The sequence below is a fragment of the Leptonychotes weddellii genome, chromosome 10, assembly GCF_054177405.1.
Source record: "Leptonychotes weddellii isolate Sample4059 chromosome 10, ASM5417740v2, whole genome shotgun sequence".
NCBI classification, from domain to species: Eukaryota; Metazoa; Chordata; class Mammalia; order Carnivora; family Phocidae; genus Leptonychotes; species Leptonychotes weddellii.
This window is the reverse complement of record NC_138378.1, coordinates 75066156-75088240: the sequence shown is the minus strand read 5'-3', so window position 1 is coordinate 75088240 and position 22085 is coordinate 75066156. Positions and strand designations below refer to the sequence as shown.

The 22085-nt window shown below is 45.7% G+C and overlaps 1 protein-coding gene across 1 annotated transcript in view; it reads left to right on the top strand.

The window, feature by feature from the left end:
* Window positions 1–22085, top strand: part of ANTXR1 (ANTXR cell adhesion molecule 1) — a 185634-nt gene that overhangs the window by 101657 nt on the left and 61892 nt on the right. Inside the window, exons 14-16 of the mRNA XM_081797283.1 lie at window positions 13301–13342; window positions 21247–21342; window positions 21856–22023. Coding sequence (XP_081653409.1) covers window positions 13301–13342; window positions 21247–21342; window positions 21856–22023 — 306 coding nt within the window. The remainder of the gene's footprint in view (window positions 1–13300; window positions 13343–21246; window positions 21343–21855; window positions 22024–22085) is intronic.

Here is a 22085-nt window from a genome sequence, read left to right as displayed (position 1 = left end):
CCCCCTGCCCCCATCCCAGGATCCTGGTTCTGAGGATGCAGGACGTTTCTCTCCCTTGAGGGACAACACCCCTACCCACAGTTCTGGGACTGGCGGAGGGCATCCTTGTGAATGATGGTCCTGAAACCTTCCTCTGTCACTCCCCCTACCCTGCCCCAAGTGCAGGGGATGCCCCATGACCTGGTACAAAAACTGCATCGTGATGATGGGAAACAGCCAGGGAGCAGAAGGGTCTTGTGAAATGTGGAGTACGAGAGGCTTGTCTCTGTTACAAAGTTTTCTCCAGGAGTGATGTACAAAATATTTAACAATCGTATAAGGCTCCCCACCCAAACTGAGCGAAACATTAACCCTTTAGTGGCTGGCTATGGGGCCGGGGTGGGGGGCAGTCCACAAAATCCTGGGGCAGAAGGGCAGGGACTCGGGTTGCTATTTACTAATCATAAAGAGCAATGGGTGCCTGGGTGGCTCAGTTGTTAGGCGTCTGCCTTCGGCTCAGGTCATAATCCTGGGATCCTGGGATCGAGTCCCGTATCGGGGTCCCTACTCAGAGGAAGCCTGCTTCTTCCTCTCCCACTCCCCCTGCTTGTGTTCCCTCTCTCACTGTGTCTCTCTCTGCCAAATAAATAAATAAAATCGTCAAAAAAATAAAATAAAATAAATATTATTAAAGTGTAACGACCAGTATGACCAGACCAGACATAGTGGTTACTATCAGGCCTGCCCTCTGCCTCATCATCCTTGCTTCCTGCTGGCCCTGTCTGGAAGAAGACATGTGAAGGGTGACCAGCGCTCCCCATTGCATTCTCCCTTTCCTCCAGGACCCCATGCCCATCTGGGCTCTTATCTTTCAGCTAGATGGAACCTGGGGTAACTTACTGCCCACATAGCAGAGTAGAATCTCTCAGTCATGACTGATGGAGAGAGAGAAGTAATAGGCCAGATCCTGGATCAAAACCTTTTAGTGTGGGGCGCCTGGGTGGCTCAGTCGTTAAGCGTCTGCCTTCGGCTCAGGTCATGATCCCAGGATCCTGGGATCGAGCCCCGCATCGGGCTCCCTGCTCAGCTGGGAGTCTGCTTCTCCCTCTCCCCCTGCTTGTGTTCCCTCTTTCGCTGTGTCTCTCTCTGTCAAATAAATAAATAAAAATTAATTAAAAAAAAAAAAAAAACTTTTAGTGTTCCCCAGCCTGGCCCTCGGGATCCCCAGGCAAAACTTTGGCTTCTAAGATTCCTACGTGTATTCACTAGCACAAAAACACCCGCACTGAGGGAGAGCCAGGCACTGGACTGCACATGCCAGACTTATTTGCATTTTCAAAAAGAGAATTCAAGGGTCAGTATTTTACCAGAAGGAAATAAAGCCCTGCGTCAGTCCCACAAGGGGCATCACGGTACCCTTTAAGTCATGCACTGGCCACTCCATCTACTCGTCAGTTTGGTCCAATAGTATTGAAATCTCTCAATTGAACTCAAAAAAGTAGAAGATTAGGAAATGAAAATAAGAAGAGGATCCCATGAGGAAAAAAAGAGCTGAAATATATTAGAAGAGTAAATATTGTGAATGGCTTGAATGTGTAGAGAAAAAAGTCAACAGTGAATCAGTGATATGAGAGCACTGAACTATTCTAGAAAATGCAGGCAGTCCTGCATTTCATAAATTACATGGAGGTTACATGTAATGTCTTATATGCATCAAATTGCATAACAAAAGACATTTATATCGGTTTCTTAAATAAAATCGTAGAAATGTGCCCGTGTTATTGGGAGGTTAATGGTATATCAGGAACTCCAGGTAAAAAGATTTTGCCATATTCTGCCAGATGAAAAAATTCTGAAGACTGGTTGCATAATAATGTGAATAAACTTAACACTATTGAACCATACACTTAAAAATTGTTAAGATGATACGTTTTAGGTTATGTGTTTTTTATCACTATTAGAAAGAAAACAAAAGAGATCCTGTTATAAAGTTACAGTTCTTCTGAAATCCAATTAAACCATGCTATTTAGGTGAGATCAAATCGTTATATTTCTGTTCAAATAAAGGCAAATATTTTTATTCAGTTTGTAGGGAGAGGATAGTGTGCATGCATCCAGAGTTTCTCCCTACATAAGCAAAATTCTGCTCTCTTTTGTTTTTAATGCTTTTGTAGGTATCTTATGAACAGTTTTTAAAGCAGTGTATAAAAGATCATGTTTAATTCACTTTATTGAATTTCAAAAACAGTTCAACAAATTAAGTCCCTTTGACATCTCCAATGACAAATTGCAAGGGGCAAAAATTAATCAAGAACTTGATATGCCTTATTGAAATAAAAATAAAGTCTTCAAACAATGCTTTCCACACCTTTAAGCATAACATTTAATTGGTAGGGCCAGACAGCCAAGCTTAACATCAACAAAGGGAATTACAGATGGTTTAATAGAAACCTGACTGGTGCAAGCAGCTTCTTAGCCATGCATCTTGGGCCTAGACTCATCATGCTTTCTGGATCCCTTTCTAGCCTCCACCCATTCCCATCTGGACACTCCTCACTCTGTAGCTTACGAGATTATTCCTGACAGGCACACAGAGCTCTGTCATGGCCTGCCCTCACCTCTGGAGCTCTGCACCCCACACCCCACACCCCACACCACACACACCCAGTCTGTTCTCATCTCTGCCTTGCTTCGTGGCTCCCCTCATCCCTGCCACGCTGGCCTTCCCACTTGCCTTATAACCCAGACACCACCAACCCCATGCCTGCTGGGTGAAACGAGGAGAGGCGAGCTGTCATTAAAGACAACTGGGTTCCAGTACGTATCTTCCTCTTCACTTACAGGATCGCGCCAATCCCTCCACCTTAATTTCCTCACCTGTAAAATTTAAACACTGGAACCATATTGTCTCTAAAGTTACTTCTTTATATTCTTACCTCCTATAAGTGAATCTACTCCTCCCTTTCGAGATTCCCTGGCCTGTGGTTCTCAAACCTGATTATACATGGAAATGACCTGAGGATTATATGATGGAATTAATCAGGGGCAGCATTTCCAAACTATGTCCACAGAACAGTAGTACCTAACAAGATGTGGATGTGAGTAGGTATACTTCAAAAGAGGGGTATTTAGACAGTAAGTTTGAAAGACACCATTAAACTAAATTGAATAACTGTCTTCACTGTAGGACTTCTCAGAGCGTTTAATAAGATCATTTGTGTTATGAATGTCCAAACTTATTTTGACCCTGGAATCCTTCCTTAGCCTATCCCAACCCCCTGCCCTTCCAAATACCTATTAATGTACTGACACCTGGAAAGACATGAGTATTCTACCAAATACTGTTTGGGAAACATAGTCAAGCAGTGGAAAGAGCAGATTCCTGAGCTCTGAGGTGCAGTCTCTTTCCTGGCCCGCTGAGAGACTGCTTCAAAGCCAACAAGCTTGACATGCTGTGAACATCTTCAAGCCTTCCTTGTTCCCTGTGCGCCCTGCTCAGATCCCATAGGCACTACTTGTGGCTGGAATCATCTTGCCCATAAGCTAGGCAGACCAGACGCTCCTCCCCCCAAGCCTGAGGGGATCTGAATTCATGGATTTCTTTTAACGGTTTCACTTAACAGAGTTTTGCAGTGACAGTGACATATCATCTACTGGAGAATATGCACAGCTATTCTTTTAAGTTACCGTGTGAGCCACGTAGGCCTAATTAACTAATGTGAAAATGCTTGTCCCTCACTACTCTCATTTAGTTATTAAGGCATTCACTCTAAGGCAAATTAGGGATGAGTCTTAAGAGAGATGAGTTGGGAGGGCCAAAAACATTTGAAATTTGAGTCCCAAATTCAAAAAAGAAAAAAGTTGACTCATTTCTCTGAAAATTTCTTTTTTTTTTTTTTTAAAGATTTTATTTATTTATTTGAGAGAGAGAGAGCACATGAGAGAGGGGAGGGTCAGAGGGAGAAGCAGACTCCCTGCCAAGCAGGGAGCCCGATGCGGGACTCGATCCTGGGACTCCAGGATCATGACCTGAGCCGAAGGCAGCCGCTTAACCGACTGAGCCACCCAGGCGCCCTCTATGAAAATTTCTTGTACTACATTCTAGATCAACACCCTTGGCACTACAGCCTTTGCTAAACTACAGTGTCCAATTACCGGATGCAGGCGGTGCTTGGCCCGCACTAACCCACTCCAATCAGCAGTGAGGTTTCCGTGACATGTATGTTTTTCATAGAGTAGAAAGATCTACTTATCTGCCATTAGCTAGCATTTCATACTTCCTGGATGTCTTCCACATCCAGTTGCCCATTTTCCCTTGGTTTTTTCATTTTAATGAGAAGAATAATTATGATAAAGTTAGTCTAGGATTTAAAGCATGAAAGCAAGCATCCCCTTCTACCTGTGATATTAAAGCCCTTGTTAGACGCCTTTCGGAGCTCGGCTGGCATGTCTTCTCCACACAGCTCTGTTCTGATGGCTACTCCTCACACGGAACTTATGAGGCCAGGAGGCAGCGGGAGAGTTAGTGCTAAGAAGTCAACGCAGAAGTCTCAGGATAAGCGGTGTTTTAAATGTAAGACCCCAAGAAACTTTAGCCATCTGAATACAATATTTATTTGAGCCAACCCCTTTGAGCATGCAAGCAACAATCACTTGTGAAAAAGAAATTACTCTTGATGGTGATACAGTGAGAACTACATAGCAGAACAGGGCGGGGGGGGGGGGAAACTCCTAGAAAAAAATAGAATAAAAGTTGTTTCAAATACATATCCAGGCTCATAAGAAAATAGAGGACATTTCCAGGGCCAAAATAAAGAAGGATCTGGAAACCAGATGGTTGACTGACCCTAAAGCAGTGGCAGTCCGAGGGACAGGAGATTTTCTGATCTCAATAACCTAGACCTTTGTTTTAATAGCCTTATATAGGCCCATAAAACTGTGGGAGTTGGAATGGAGTCTTCTGCCTAAAGCTGGGAACTTGCATAAAAGGATGGGCCGTGGGTTTGGTGTGTGTGCGTGTGTGTCCCTAAGAATTCAAAACTATAAACTCTCAGTTTTAGAATTCAAATATATCTTACTTGTGGTTCTGTAAATTGCACACAAAAAAAGTGGTCAGGTTGGAAGTACTTAGGAATCTGCAGAAGGAAACAAATCCTCTCTGGCAGGTGGAGTCCTCAACCCAATCCTCACAGGATTCCCTCAGGTAAATGCAAAGTACCCATGAGCTCACAATCCAAAATTACCAAAAACCGAAGGAATATTATTACTTAGATTCCTTGAGGTTTTCCAATACATATGGAAAGCACGGAGACCAGATGTGAGATAAGGAGGTCAGGCTGGGTCAGGAGTTCCTGTGTTCTCTCCAAAGTTAGCAATGGCTGTTAAGTTAGCAGGTACATCAAAAGTTCTTCAAAAAAAAAAAAAAAGTTCTCCAAATACTATCATTTCTCCTATAACATGTGTTCTTAAAAATATCACTGCATTATGGAATTTTGGCCCCACAAAAATAACAGGACTAATGGGGGACATGAGTTCAAAGCAGAATGTTCAAAACTGTGCAGTCTAGTAAAACATACCACTTTAAAAAATTAATAATGAACTCAATAAAAATTCCACCATTTTAAGCATCGTAAATCCCTAATTTAAATTATGCTACAGTAAATATACCACTTTGCCTTGATTTGTAAAAAATAGACACATGAAGTTTCCTGGTGCATGTGAGTATGATGTAGCACTGTGGCTTCGAGTGATGGAGACAGGACGGAAGGAAGGACATTCTTAGGACAAAGTGTCACGACACCAGAGGTAGATGGCTGTGACTCACCGTCTTGTTATTCCTTCTGCACCAGCTTAAAATAGGAATCCAGCTTCTGTTGTTTTGCCAGGTTCTTCTTTTCATAACAAAAAAGACTATTTGTGTGGCTCTAAGTAAGACCAAATGCCATCAAAGTACTACTCTGCTGCTCGGGGCATTAAAGCCTTTTCTTCAATCCATGGCGCATGCCTCTAATCCTCTTCAAAGCCAATGATGGCCCCCGTTCAGTTTCATTCTCCTTTCTTTTGGTTCTTCGGTGTGGCCTCTGATGAAGCTCAGTGTGGGCACCTTTACTCCCATGGGTCTCCCGATGCCTCATCTTCTCTCATCTCCTCACAACTTCTCCTCCACATGTGTAAGGCTCTCCTCCTTCACTCAATGCCTACACTCTTATGACCAGGACACACACTCATGTTGAGGATGCTCTAGTAAATGCTTTCGTGAGGAAAAGTGCAGAGGCTCAGGAGCATGATATACACTGGCATTGAACGAGGGTGAACGGAAGTGAGGGTTTGTGTTTCCTTCCCAGGTCACTGACGGCAGCTGGGCAGCATCTTCACATTCACCCGATGCTACTCAGCGACACGAAATATAATCCCCTCACACTTTAAAAAGTTTAATGTTATGTTGTGTGATTTTTACCACACAAAAAATTAATATATATAATATGTATATATATATATTACCTTCTTTATATTACCTTTATATTACCTACCCTCCTTTACCTCATGAACAATCAAATTTTGAGGTAACATGATCTCAGAGTTTACTGATTTTATGCCCAGTTTACCTACCACATATTAACAAACTCACATATTACATGCCTGTATTGTAACAAAAGGGACTGTACATGTCACTTTCAAATTTTCGGGAAGCCTTATTAGAAATTTAGTTTGGGACACAATGCTTGGAAAGTGGATTCTTGAACTACACGCATGTGAATTTACGTGGAAGCTGGGGTTAGGGAATAGAATGGGGTATAGATGTGTCCAATGAAGTACTGTAATTAATATAAATCCAACCTATGACCCTAATAAGAGCCTCATGATGCATCTAAGTGTCACAACCGACTCTCAGCGGTTGGCACTATTAGCGTATTATCTACTAAAGAAGCATCTATATGGACGATTGAGAGACAGGAGACCAGTCCTGAGTCTTGTATTACCGGAGTGCTTATTGGAGAGGCAAGGAAGTTTAGAATAATGAGGAATGCTTCCTTTACATTTTCCACCATAAGAATGCACGCCCATTCTTCCCAGAAATAGTGACTGAGCAACAAGCACCGGGCTACATGTCAGGAGATAAAAGCTGGCCAAGTATGCCCATGTCTTCTAGGGGCTGAGGTCTGGTACAGAAGAAAGATGTAAACACAGTTCATTGCGTTAACTGACGATGGTGCAGACCGTGAAGGCTAAGATCTGTGTCCCTAGCTCCCAGGGAACTATGTGGCTGGGATTGCTTCAGGGCTGGGTCCAAGAGGCCAGCTCTGCACACAGATGAGCACAAACGCTCACTAGAGAAAGCCAGAGAGCGTCTGCGAGCAGAGCTGGGAAACAGTTCCGTGTCTTCCCCAACACGCTGACATATGGGCTATGGAGATCCCATAGCTCCTGATAATAAAGCAGGGGACACCATAATTCTTAGACTGAGACATTTTCGAAGCCAGTGTTTCTAATCAGCCATAAGCAACTCTCAACGGGAGTGTCTGGACCTCACGCAACAACATGGTCCCCGCATATCTAGTTGAGGATAGCATTGTTAGAAATAAGCTAATTCATAATTCTCAAAGTGTGGTCCATGGACCAGGAGCAGAAGCAACATTTGCGAATTTATTAGAAATGCAAAGACCCAGGGGCGCCTGGGTGGCTCAGTTGGTTTAGCGTCTGCCAAGTCGCTAGGATTCTGGGATCGAGCCCCACATCAGGCTCCCTGCTCAGGGGGAGGCCTGCTTCTCCCTCTCCCCTTGCTCATGCTCTCTCTCTCTCTCTCAAATAAATAAAATCTTTAAGAAAAAGAAATACAAAGACCCCCCCCCCAGACCTACTAATGAGAAACTGCCGAGTGCAGCCCAGAAATCTGTGTTTTAAGAAGCCCCCCAGGTAACTCTGATACTCCATGAAGTTTAAAACTCATTCAAATTAGAGGACATGTGCTGACTTTTGTTAACAGACTAGTATTTTTAAACAGTTCTCTTGAACTTTGCCTGGACAACACAACTGGTTCTGTGTCAAGGAAGGGTCTCCTCCGCAACAAGAGAACCGCACCTTCAGTGTAGAGGGGTTGCAGGAGATGCTTCTCGTCCAGCTTATGCACAAAGGATCCTGAGTCACTAAATACAATTTATGGAGAAATTTTGTCCCACTTCTCATGCCCTAAGATGAGCATCTGTCTAAAATGAGCTTGTACAGCTTAGCCTACAGCCAACTGCTGTCACAGAGAGCAGAGACAGGAAAGATAAGGAGGAGAAATGTGCAGTTGTGGTGGTGGGGACATAGCAGGTGACCATGTGGGAATAGCCAGGCCTGGCCTCCTCCTGCTCCTCATGAGCATGTTGACCTGACTCACAGCTTGAAATGGAACATCTAGGGGTGCCTGGGTGGCTCAGTCAGTTAAGCATCTGCCTTCAGCTCAGGTCATGATCCCAGAGTCCTGGGATGGAGTCCCGCATCAGGCTCCCTGCTCAGTGGGGAATCTGCTTCTCCCTTTCCCTCTGCCTCTCCCCCTGCTTGTGTTCACTCTCACTCTCTCTCAAATCTTTAAAAATAAAAGATAGGGGGTGCCTGGGTGGCTCAGTTGGGTAAGTGCCTGCCTTCAGCTCAGGTCATGATCTCAGGGTCCTGGGATCGAGCCCCATGTCTGTCCAGCTCCCTGCTCATCTGGGAGTCGGCTTCTCCCTCTCCCTTGGCCCCTCCTTGCTTGTGCTTTCTCTCTCTCTCTCTCTATCTATCTCTATCTCTATCTCAAATAAATAAATAAAATCTTTAAAAAAAAATAAAAATAAAAACAAAAAATAAATAAATGGAGCATCTAGTGAGCCAGTGTGGCTATCATCTGGGAAAAGGAAGAGGTGCCAGTCAAAAACTGGGTAGAATGCATTCTGCATTCCATTGCACAAGACAGTAGCAGTGAAGTTAACAAGGGCAAACAGAGTGGCAAAGATCAAAACATACAAATTAGGAGCAAAACTTGAATACTTCTGGAGGAAAAAAAAATAAGCAAAATAAACTCAGCAGGTGCTTTATTTTACCTTAACATTCTATAAAATTAATTTTAAAAGAGAGCATTACAGAGACCTAAACAGGTGAACTTGACTCATAAAGCCAGAGTACAGTTCCCAGGTATCAACGAGGACCTGGGTATATATGATCTTCCGACCGTGTTCGTGCCAAGTCAGCTCTGTCTCCACGTCTTCACCATTACCATTTCCAGTAGTCAGACTAAGGGGTGTACACAAAACTGTACTTTGTTTTGACTCAGTGAGAAGTTGCCAGTAAGATTTCAGTTCGATAAGATTCTACCTGATCTTTTCTTTCCTTTGTCCATACAACAGTCTTTGTCAAATCTGGCCCTATCTCATGTCTACCTAAACAAACATGGCTGAAACTGATGAGCGGGGAGAGGGGTCGTTGCTCCCAATTCACAGCAGAGACAGTCTCAAGAAGTTCTCAGATAGCAAAGAAACACGGATAGAATTCAAAAGTCCACATTCTGTCTCATTTTTCTTATCCCCTCTACCTCACCAGTCCAACCATCAATGCAGAAGGATCTCTAGGGCTGTTCTCCCAAGGAAGTAAATGGTCACCTTCTGCCTGTTCACAATATCCAAGCTAAAGATGCTAGTAAGTGGAGAAGTGGTGCTGGCCTCTGGAGGAGAAATATGAAAAATGGCCCCAGATTTGTCCCCAGTACTGCCATTCAGTTCCACCATGTTATCCTATTAATATGTTTATTGAGCATTCTCCTTTGAAACATTTTACTAAGGAACTCTTCAACCTTACCATCTTCTATTTGTCCCTCCTAACGGGGGAAGATCTGACGAGCCCACTCACAACCAAGAGGAATCTCCCAGAACCTTCTCAGAAGGGAAGTGGGCCAAATCAAGCCTATGCTTGGCAGTGCTCAGCTGATCCCAGCTTACATTCTAGTTAGAAATAAACGCTTTCTAGTCCTACTAGTTGGAAGCAAAGAACTGTTGAATTCATCTGTTAATTATAATTAAAAGTGCTACAAGAGACCCTGGGTTCTGTGAGATCCCATAAAGGGGAACTTGCCTGTGCTGTGAGGTCAGGGGTGACTTCGAGGGCAGGTGTATTTACTGATCTGAGTCGATGAGTCCATGAGTCAGTGTTAAGCTGGTTATGTGCAGGCACAGGGACAAAGCAGGGTGGGATAGAAAGCATTTCGGCTACAAGTGAGAAGCAGCAGAGTACATGGAATGAGCAGGAAGGTGACCAAGATGCTGAAGTGCAGAAAGTGAAGAGGGGTGAGGTGGAAAGGTGGGGGCACATCACATATTGTGGAGGTGGGGCAGTTGGCCTTTTATCCTGTGGGTCCCCAGGCCCCTCTGTGCAGCCAGGCTGCAGTGGACCGCAGGCTCGAGAGCGATGCGGTGTGTTGCCCAACTGCTCTCCTAGGCATGGGCTCGGGCCCTCTGAGGGTTGGGGTGGAGAGGGCCGACATGTCCCTGTGCTCAGAGCATTCCTTCGGGTGGCTTGTGTGCTGGTCTTGGCACAGGGGTTTGGCTCACTCACAGACAGCCTGTCTAGCTTCATGACTTGGAATAGTTAGGTAATGACTTCAACGTCGCCTGTCTGGATCATTCTTTGAAACGCTCTCCTGCTGTGCCAGGGGAAGCCTGATGGTGGCAGAGCTTGAAGCAGTAGGAAGACTTCCTCTTCATTCCTGCTCAGTACTGCCAGGCACCCAGCCAATGAGGCCAGATTAGCGGTGCCTCCTCCTATTTACCTGAGCATGGTGGCATTTTTCCAGAAGCTCAGGTGCCCATTTACAGTGTGTCAGCATGGAAACTGGATTACAAATTAGTCCACCTTTGATTAATACTTGGTACATTGTGTATTCTGACATTGTCTTGTGGGTTCCCCTTGGGACATTGCTGGATGTAGAATTCAGTAAATACTCAGGAAGTGACTCTGAATGGCAACCACAGTTGGGTTGGTCTGAGTCGTAGGCCACTTGGTGCTGCACTCCCTGGTTCATGTCACGTGCCTACACACGTGTGGTGAGACACCTTACTGCTAACCACCCTGATGTCCCTTGGCCACTCTCGAGCCCCCTGACCACTGTCTGAGCACCAGTCTCCTGCCTTACCCATCTTATGGAAACCACCATACATAGTCATTAGTAGATCAGCATATGCAGGGGGTTAAGTGAAACCTTCGTTAAAGGGGTACTAAAGGCAAGAGATAGAGAAAGGAGAAAAGAAAGGCAAAGGAGAATAATAATAATAATAGCATGTACCATTTATTGAACACCCACTCTATACCAGATGTTTTACAAACATTATTGCTCATCATGACTCTACAGGGTTACATTACTCCCATTTAACAGATTAGAACAGTAGAGCCCAGGGAGGTTCAAGGACTTGTCAGACCTTCACAGTCAGAAAAAGGCACGTCAGGGGTTCCCATTGGACAATGACGCTGTGCTTCTATGCGGTGAGGGAGGAAGCCGGCAGCGCAGTGAAGACAAGAGCCCAACTGCTCTGCACTATATACCCTATATACCTCTATATACCCAGCGTCCTTGCCGTGCACACTGCCCACAGCACTTCTGTCAACATCTGTCTGTGTTTCCCCGATATCCTGCTCTCCCTCTCACTCCCCTCCCAACCCAGCCCTAAGAGAAAAGACCCATGCCAGATTGCTGTTCCCAGCTCCTCACCTCTCCCTCCAGTTTCTGGCCATTTCCTGTTTTAAAATCATCCCCGCCTCTGGGACGATGGGAAGTCAGCATTGGACAGTAATGGCCCTTCCCAGAGATTTCCTTAAGGAATTCGGAGCCAGTGTTGAGTGGGTGAGCAAAATCATGGCTTCATGCTTTCCAAAGACCTTCAGCAGGCTTCCCACAGTGGCCAGGAAGTGGGTGCAGATGAAATGACAGCTTGAAAGCCCTGGAGGCCTTAACCTGGGCCTCTTAGTTAATTGAATACCATCCTTTTAGATGGCTGGAGTCTCCGTTCCCTGGCTGGTGTTAACACAACCTCAAGTCAGTAGCCAGTCTCAACACACAGAGATGATATTGCAGATAGTGGTGGTGTGGATGACAGCAGCGGGGAACAGAGCACCGATGAGGTCCCCAAAGCATCCAATCAAAGGAGACATGTGCTCAGGAGGGAAAGGTGAGGAAGACCTTGATGCCTAGAAGGCTGCCAGGTCAGCAGCCAGACGAGCTCTCCAACTAAAAGAGTAAGGATCTGGCTGGTCCTGTGGGAGGGCCTGAGCACCCATGCTAAAAGTGGCCCAGGCCAGCCCTGGCACTAGGACATCAAGAGATATAGAATGACCTTTGTATTTACCAGAATTCTCTAAGGAAAAGACGGCACATAGGGGACCCAAAATTCTAAGCTTGGAGTGAGAGGAGGGAGCCTCCAAGGGACTTGGTGGAGTCACAGTAGATAATGGCCAAGCTGCTTTATAAAAGACTCTAAATCTAATTAACTGCAAGGTTACGTGGTTTCCTTTACGCACGAGGCGTGCAAACTGGGGACAAGCAGGAGGAGAAGCTGCTCACTGTCACCCAACTGTCCTCCTCCCATGCGTCAATCATCCTCTTATTGGTTAGAAGGAGTTCCGGATTGTTCTCTCCTCCCGGAGTGTCCACATGTCTCTCTTCTTCAGTCCTGATGATGGGGAAGTTGCAGAATCCAATCTTACAATATTGTAATGTAAATCTTTGTGCCCCTTAAAAGTCAGGGCCCTAAAAGAAATCCTTGGTTACCCCTCTTTTGCTGCCCTCTGTCAGGAATTGGTCTGCCTGACCATCACACCCTCCCTCCTTGGGTAGGTACCATTTGGGACCAGTGGCCGTTGACTGCCAACAGCTTGAGTGTGGAGCACACCTGACTCATCTCTGCAGCACCATCTTCTCTTGTGTGGTGTCCAGTTCTTTGTCACATGTGCAGATGTTTGCATGGGTAGATAAACGATTTGATGCATGAATAACTGGATGAACATATGAGCAAATAAATTTGCAAGACAGCTACCTGGGTAATGAGAAATGAGAGATGAAACTGTCCCTTGTGGAACATTTTTTTCTCTATATAAAACAGACACAATTGAAGACGCAACCCTCAGTCTGGATCAGGCTCTAACTAACTGAGCTATTCTGCCCAGCAAGACACATCATGGCATTGACTCAGCCTTTCTTGCGTGGGCCCATCACGGTGGTAATTATGACCATACTACCCTTCTGGAGAACAGGCCTCTTGGAAAGCAGGTGGCCAGAGATTTCCACTGACTTGTTCTTTTTTTTTTTTTTTCTTTTCAGATTATCAAGGAGGTTCCTCCACCCCCTGCGGAGGAGAGTGAGGTAAGTGACCAGAGCGGGTTGCAGCCAGATGGAGAGGGTGGTAAGGTGGAGCAGAGAGCTGGCTGGGCTGGCCCAGGACTCAGGCCCTTGCAAAGCAGAGCTAAGTCAGGCCCAGGCTCCCACTGCATCGGAGGGAGCAGGGAGGGAAGTCTTGGGTCCTTTCTGAATCAAGGATGAACAGGAACTGAACGGAACTGTGGCAGCCACAGACAGAATGGTTTGGGAGGGTTTCTACCTGCAAAGATAAAATCTGAGACACTAACATAGATATTTTTATCCATACAGTTTTCTCCTCTAACACAGACACTTTAGGTTTTTCTTTTCCCTGCAGAGGTATGCTTCATGTATGTAGATCAGGGCAAATTTGATACATTCTCCAAACAGTGATTCTATGAACAGCCTGATGCTGAGGTACTCCATTTTTCTTTCATTGAAAACAATGTTTAAAGATTTAAAGATTTGCCAGGCAGTAATAAAAATATATTGGGGGATGGTGAGTGGATATGTTAATATCCTGAACTTGCTCTCAAATCCTCATCATTTAAAGGAAGAGAAAACATCTTAGACTCCACCATAAATTGGCCCAGTAGGCAGTTCTGGTGCAAGCATGGCCTAGGGTACAATCTGGTGGAGGCATTAAAGGCTAACGGTGAGAAGGAGCATCCCTGGTCCTGCAGGAGCGCCTGGCCAGGAGTTGTCCTCATCTTCTGATCACTCCCAAAGCAACAGGCCTCCCTGGATGCATCACTCACCAATTTAGAAGCCAGGGTGCAGGTCTGAAAACTTAATGAGATCAAAAGATATAAGGGCGAGGATTCAAGTTCATTGCCCTCAACCCCTAAAGTCTATTGTGTGCAAACTGAGCACAACCCCCTCACCCTTCCTCTTCCCAATGCCTTTGTCAAGTTTCCTGCATATGGAGAGAAGAATGATTGAATTTAACATTCCATGGGTCTGTTATATCCTGAACCATATGCTCCTAAGCCAAGGGATTTAATAGCTGCAATCAATTAAAGCACATATCATTGGAATGCAAATTTTCTGCCCAGAAATCAAGGGAGGAAATTACATTGCTTTGCAAAGAGGAGGGAGGAAGAAAAACCCTCTTTACATCCACAAAAGCCTTTTCTTAATCCTTCAAGAGAAACCACCGTGGCGAGTTCCATGGGCTCCAGTCTGGCTGTTTCCCTTGTGTGCAGCTCTCTCATACTCCCAAAGGAAAATAGGGCAAGAAGCTGTTGCTTGATGAAGTTGCTCTGTTTGCCCTGAGGTCAAGAATGTTCCCTCCCTTCATTATGTTCAGTTAAAGGAGCTGTTGCCCTTTCTTCTGGTGCTGACTCTGCGTTTGCCTTTGGAAGGTGATCTGGCAGCCATTGTGGTCAAAATACAGCAGGGGACTTAGGTACCAGACTGTGAGGTGTGATTTACCCAACACCACCTAGTTTCATCCAATATTTCCAGAGAAGTCATACTTCCACCTGAAGAAGGCAGGCCTGGTTTCTGAAACAGAAGGACAACCTTGGGGTACTTGAGATCTAAAGGGTTGTGTTAGACCTGAAGGGGTTTCCAGGCTGGCTGGGGTAGGCTGCAGGCTGCACTGATCACTTCGCATGTATGTTGGCCCTGATAATTCCTTTGCCTTGTGGTTAAGCAGCCCAAATCTCCTTTCTAATGTTTCAGCAGAAAAAAAAATTTTAAAAATCCCACAGGAACAGGTAACATAATTTAGCTCTACAAAGGATCTTACACAGTGCCCTGAAAATCATAGTCTGAATCTAGACTTCTAGAACCTTCTCCGCTCCAGCTTTCTGCATTCAAATCCCACCAGTCCTTCAGGCACAGCTCACGTGCTACTATCTCCACAAAACACACTGGAATTCCTCCCATTGGGACTGATTTCTCATTTCTCCCTTTTCCGCATTCCAGGGTATTTTACTGACCATTTTCTTCTGCATCAAAATTTAAGATCGTTAGGTCTTATAGGTCTATAGGTCAGGATCTATAGCTCACTAATCTTGGACTTATCCCCAAAGAGCTTAACACAGTGTCTAACATTCAATTAACGGCTCTATGAAGTCAAACGCTCTGCCATATATGTGAACAAGTTCAACATTAATTATCCAAACTTTAACCAGTTCTATACGCATCATATCCTAAGGGAGACATATCTACTATTTAAATAGCTAAACTTAGAATGAACACAACTATATAACAAGCTCTTGGTGGTCCTCTTTAATAGGGAATATCGAAATGCATAATATAAAAAAGCATGACTTTCTGAGATTCCATGCAACCAACAGTGATCCTCCTGTATAAAGAGAAGACAAAGAAAAATGACTTGAAATTTCGAGACCTCAGTGAAAGCAAGAAAGTTCAATTTTAACAACTAAGAGGGGTATTTCCTGAGTTGAGAGTCTTCTCTAATTGGCAGCAGAGTCAGGATTTCTCACAAAGTCTCTAGATACTCCAAATTATTGGCAGTTTAAGGGGGAATCCAATAATGTGGTTTTCATCTGGTGGTTTAGTTCTACATCACCCTCCGTCGATTTTGTGACTATGTTTCTTTGGGAGGAAGAGGGATGCATACCGAGGGCATTGACATGGGTGGGCGTATAATTAACAATAAGCACCTGGCTTTGAATAATGAACTTATATCCAGGTTCATTATCATGCTCACTCATCCTAATATTTCTCTGTGGCAAGAACTTTTTAGATGGGAAAACCGAGCTATGGGAAAATCATATAACTTGTTTAGGACCAGACAAGTTGAACTGCTTCACAGCTACGTCTCCAAGGACAGCCAGAGTCGCCCCCTACTCTGGAGGGGTGAAGAGCCAAGCGACTGCCAGGCATCTTCTTTCCAGTGGACATCAAATACACACTCTCATGCGCACTCGCACGCACACACACACACATGCTCCAAGCATTAGTCCTAGAACAGGCCCAGAATTCAGTACTCTCTATTTCAATAGATTAAAAAAGGAACGTCACTACTAGAAAAGGAAATACACTATTCCTCATTGAAGAATACAGGACAATCATGGTGCTGTCCTTAATCATTGTGTGTGCAGGTGAAGAGATATGATACGGGGTCATGACATGTGAAATGCAACTCAGAATGGGGATATCTTCGGTCAGCTTTTGGTATTTTCAAAGAGAAGTGTTGTTGGATTTTTCTGACTTGCCAATTCACCCCTAGGAATTCATCTCCAAGACTGACCTTGAGGGTGACCTCTCTGGCTTATCCCCAAAGACCTCAGATGAGACAGTACAGCCAGTTCTGCTCTGGGTTCTGCCCTCCAGAGCCTTGTGGTCCTGGGAGCTTCAATGGCCTCCGTCCTTATGTCGTCACCCTCACAAAACATACTCTTCTATAAATGTAGACAATCTTGGTGGCAGATTTATTCTTTTCACTCTATTTTTCTCAAAATGTAGACAATCTTGGTGGCAGATTTATTCTTTTCACTCTATTTTTCTCAAAATATAACACTGTGCTGGCAAGCCGTGGGGGCTCCGCTCCAGTTGCTTGAGTGAGTAAATGAAAGAATAGACAAATAAAGGGCCCTGTTTGTGGCTAGATAGGGCTTCTCCTTAGGGTTGAAGATGGGTTACCCTTCAACGAATGATAATGGAACTGTTTCCTTGGGCTCCACTCTGCTTCAGTTACGTTCTCCTTTGCGTAAATAGTTGCAACTGGTGCCCATGGTGCAGTGAATTGGGGGTGGGCGGCCTCATTTGGCCCAAGATAGAGTCTTGAATTCTGTGGGGGAATCGGAGAGTTCTTCATAGAATAGCTTACATTCCAGCGATATTCTAAAAGAAGCGTAGAAGCAGCGGAGGAAGGACGTTCTAGGCACACAGAGCCATGAGTGGTGAAGCATGGAGTTGTACAAAAGCCTGGCATGATTAGAAAGATGGCGAAATTCAGTGTCTGAGGGCGGCACAGGACAAACCCAGATATGGGCGAACCAAACGTGCGTGTCAGGCTCGGTGTTCTGGAGCTCTCTCTTCCTGGAGCAGGGCTGCCTGGGGACCCGCCGCTCAGAAGGAGCGTCTACTGTCTGAGTAATGTGCTGTCACTTGTTTTACCCACGCATCAGCCAACTAGATGTCTGGGGCCACCACATCCTTTAGGATTTAAAGATAACTTCCCCTGATGGGAAACCAGCATCCCTCCCTAATCTCTGCGGTTTCTCCAGACACCACTGATTCCTCCTTCTTGCTTCAGCCGTATCTCATCTTCTTTATCTGCCAAGCACCATCTTGCAAACCTCATTCCGACACTTCCCCCTGCCCCCCCGCCCCCGCACCACCAAGGCACCACGGGCACAAGACCATCTGCAAAGAGGTTTGAAAAGGTTTGAAAGTACAGGGGTGAGTCCCAGCACAAGCCACCATCCTTGTCATTCCTGCTCCTGGGAGGTGCCTGAGGTCCTCTTCACAGGTGGGCCCTGGGCAGCCTGGTGGCTGCTTGCCTCCACTCTCTCGCGCCCGTCCTTTTCTGACTGCCCACAAACCCTCCATCCCTACTACTTTGCTCACATGGAGCAATTTGGCTTATCCCTGTCTTTTAATAATCGCAGAGGATCTGTCCTGGCAGTTCTTCCTCGCCAACCCCCCACATCCTTGAAGGGCAGTGTGATGGGGGCTCCCCAAGACAGACTTTCTACTTAATTCAATGTAGAGATATTTTCTTCAGATGCTGCCAATGTTTTTAGTGGCATTGCTGGGGACTGTGATTTTACTCCATCAGTTTGGGGCCAAATGAAAAGACACATCAAAGATTCCCTTCTCTTCTGAAGATTGCAAAACCCTCCCATCTCTAGAATGTGTAAACAGAGCCATGGTAACTGCAGGGAAATTCTGACTCTTTCGCCGTTGTCCGTCAAACCCTGGGCCTTTGTGTTGTCTTTGCTGTTGTTGTTTAAGTTTGGCAGGCAAGCTCGGGTCAGGGGATTACACGGCAGGCTTGGTGGAGCAGATCGAAGTCTTGGCATTTCCTGTTGTGGGAAGGCCAGCCCCTGCTGCACATCTCAGCAGAGTGGAGACCAGGGCCTGCAGCAAGTCCGCGGCGGGAGGGACCACATGAGGAAGGGCAGCCCCGGGGGCACATAAGGGGGGAGATCCCTGGACAAGGCATCAGGGAATAGGACCAGAGCTTCAACTCCCCTGGTCCCTTCATTTCTCCGGATCTGACTGTGCAATGAAGAGGCTCCAGTAAATGGTCTCCAGTGTTTGTACTCCTGTTCTTTAAAAAAAAAAAAAATTAGGAGACTCCTAAGACCATTTCCGTTCCCAGTTGAATAAATCGGCTTTAGTCTTGGAGTTTCCTATGTTCTTGGTGCTGCTATATTCAGTTTGGGGTGATATAATTTCATTTCTCTCCTTTGGAAAACTGCACGAGACCAGCTGTGAAGCCATATTTCATATATAACACACAGACACCCACCTCTAGGGATAGTTTAACCGTATGTGTTAGACATCTAAGGCTCTTGGTTTAACAGCCTAAGCCTTCTGAAATTCTCTCATAAGGTAAAGTAGTGTGAACTGATATTTGGGGCTCTTTGGTTTTATTATTTTATCATGTCTTACAGTCCTAAAGCCTCCAAATGTGCAGGTACAAGGGGGGAGAAGTAGAAAAGTAGCATTTATTTGATACCATCAAATGACTGGAAAAGCAAAAGCCAAAGGACAAAACCCAGAACTTTGCCGACACTGAGAAACAAACGAGAGTGAGGTTCCCTGGGCTCGAATGCAGCCCTGCCACCCACGAACCGGGTGACCTGAGTCGCCGAATCGCTCTCTTCCTCCTCCGTGAAACAAACACTATAGCACCACCTACCGAGCTGCCCACTGTGACATGAAAAGGTTATTGCAGGTAAAGCACTTGGAAGAGTGACTGGCACATGCACGGCAAAGGCTTCATAAATTCAGCTGTGGTTATCGCGAACTCGGTACCTGCTTATTGACCACCTCCCGTGCACCAGGCTCTGTACAAGACCTAGAATACAAGGGCAACAGAATCCACCCTGCATTCAGGGCTCACAGACCATGGTGAAGAAGGACAGATCTGTTTTAAAAAGACAGAGAGACCAACCCAAGTATCAGCTGCCAAGATGTTGCAAATCCCCTGGTCTGCTGTGATCATGTCCTTTAAGAGATATAAAAAATTTTCAAATTTTTTAAAACGAAGTCTGCCCATCCCAAGCACAGTAAGTCACCCAGAGAGTCTTAATGCATTAATGTGTTACTGCTTTGCTTTGTCATCTCTGGATCTCTGTCCTGCTGATGATTTGTCTTCGCTCATCCCTTGCCTCCTGCATGGGATGCCCTTTCCACCTAGGATACAACTTGGAGTCCTTGACTCTCCGATACCACCAACATAGGCTGTGGGAAGCAGGCTTGTTCTGAACAATTTCAGCCTCTTTGGCTTATTCTTCTGCTTTGCAGAGACTCCTTTTTCAGCTTCCTTTCTCCGCCCGGGAAGGAAATCATGCCACTAGCCTGTAACCCATCCGTGCGTGACTGTAGATGGTGATATTTTTCTCCCCTCAACAGGAATAATTACGGTGCCAAGATAAGGAACAGTGTTGCTAATTATCCTTCCCTTTTTCATCCATAAAGTTACAAGTTCCTCTTGTTTTCTCCCTTCATCTTAAAAAATATAATAAGCACTAACTTCCGGTCATGAGCTAAGTTGCAGACGCTGAGTTACTGGTTTATTTGAATCATTTCATCTCACTTGTTTGTAAATTCAAAAGACAGTTCTTAGGTACCTCCCACATGCTAGGTGCCATTCGAAAAGCTGAAAATGCAATGGTAAACATGACAAATAAACAGAAGCTTCCACGGAACCCTTACATTCCAGCCTGGAGAGACCAACAGTAAATAAATATCAAGCCATGTTAGGATCCATTATGTAAAATGAAACCGATTGATGGGATGAAGAGACTGGGCCTACTTTAGAGAGATGTCCAGGGGAGGTCTCTCCGGGAGTCACAGGCAGGAGGCAGCCAGGAGAAGAGCAGGGGGGAAGCATCCCTGGGCAAGGGGACAGCTTGTGCACAGGCCTCAAGACAGGAATATGCTCAGTCTCTGAGGGACAGGGAGAGGGCAAGCAGGCTGGAGCGCAGGGAGGCAGGGCGTGGTAAAGAAGAAGGCTGGAGAGGTGAGTTAAGGCCAGAGTTTGCAGGGCAGAGCTGGGGTCGGGGTTCTCCTCTGCTGCTCTGTGGAGAACAGACTGTAGGCAAGGAGCGCGGCAGGGAAGCGGGCTAGGTGCCTACTGCAGTATCCTGGAGAAAGTATAGGGGCCTTGGGACCAGTGCGGTGGGGTAGGGATGGAGGTGGAGGTGGAGAAGTCTCAGATTTGAGGTCTTTTAGAAGTAAGGTAAACAGAATTTGCTGGCAAACTGAGATGAGTTGGGAGAGGGACGGTGGGGGAGAAAGAGGATTCAAGAGTGGCTCCAGGCAGTGGGGAAGACTAGAGGAGGTGCAGGTTTAAGGTGAGGATGTGGGGAGACTTCTCTTTGATGGTAGTCTTGAGATGGTCCCCTGAGAGGAGACCAAATGCCAAGTCAACATTTGGGTTCAGAGGAGTCAGGGATGAAGATATAAACACACAAGTCATCAGCACGTAGATGGGATTAGATGAAATACCCTATGAAGGAGTAGAGATGCACAAGGGAACGGGTCCCAGGATTGTGCCAGCACCCAACCAGGTCGTTCTGCTTTTACCCCCACTTTACAGATAAGGAAGATAAGCTCAGATGGGTTAAGTGACTTGCCCCAAGGAAGGCCCCAGGGTTCAGCCCAGGCAGTTGACTCTCATCCACTTTGCCAAGGTGGACACATGTACATAGAGCAGTTGTGCTTTGTTTCCTTCATGTATGACAATCTTTCTGCAGGAAGAAGATGATGATGGTCTGCCCAAGAAAAAGTGGCCTACAGTAGATGCCTCTTACTATGGTGGGCGAGGCGTTGGAGGCATTAAAAGGATGGAGGTAAGAATACAGCTTCATGTACTCACATCTATGTGCCAACTACTCTGTGCTGGAAAACCAGATAAAACTGGTGAAAACTCATACTTGAGGTCTGATGGGGATGTGGACAGAGAGATGGCAGGTATACCCCTTTAATGGTGCACCCTCATATCTTGCCCACCATTGAGTCAAAATAGTTTGCTCATCTGCTCAAACCCCTCGCTGGTTTCCTCTCTCACTGGAATAAAATTCAAAGTTCTTACGTGGGCCTGCGGGGCCTTTGCACACGCTGTCCCCACAGCCTGGACAGTTCCTCCCCTAAACATCCATCTGCCCAGCTTGCTCTCTCTGCCCCTTCAACCCTTCCTCTTTCCTTTTTCCACACCCTCCTCTTCCCTGGCCCTCAAAACCCAAAGGAATTGGGGAGGGGGTAGCACTTGCATTGCACGTCACCCGTGTATGTACGAAGCCTGTTCTCCAGGGACGTTATACTTTATTTTGTCATTTTATTTTATCATATGTTATTTATTTTAGGTTCGTTGGGGAGAAAAGGGTTCCACAGAAGAAGGTGCTAAGTTGGAAAAGGCAAAGAATGCCAGAGTCAAGATGCCGGAGCAGGAATACGAATTCCCCGAGCCTCGAAATCTCAACAACAACATGCGGCGGCCCTCTTCCCCTCGGAAGTGGTACTCCCCGATCAAGGTGTGTCTCTCTCTACTCAGAAATCCATCATACTCCTGCTAAGACACTTACATAGGAAGAAT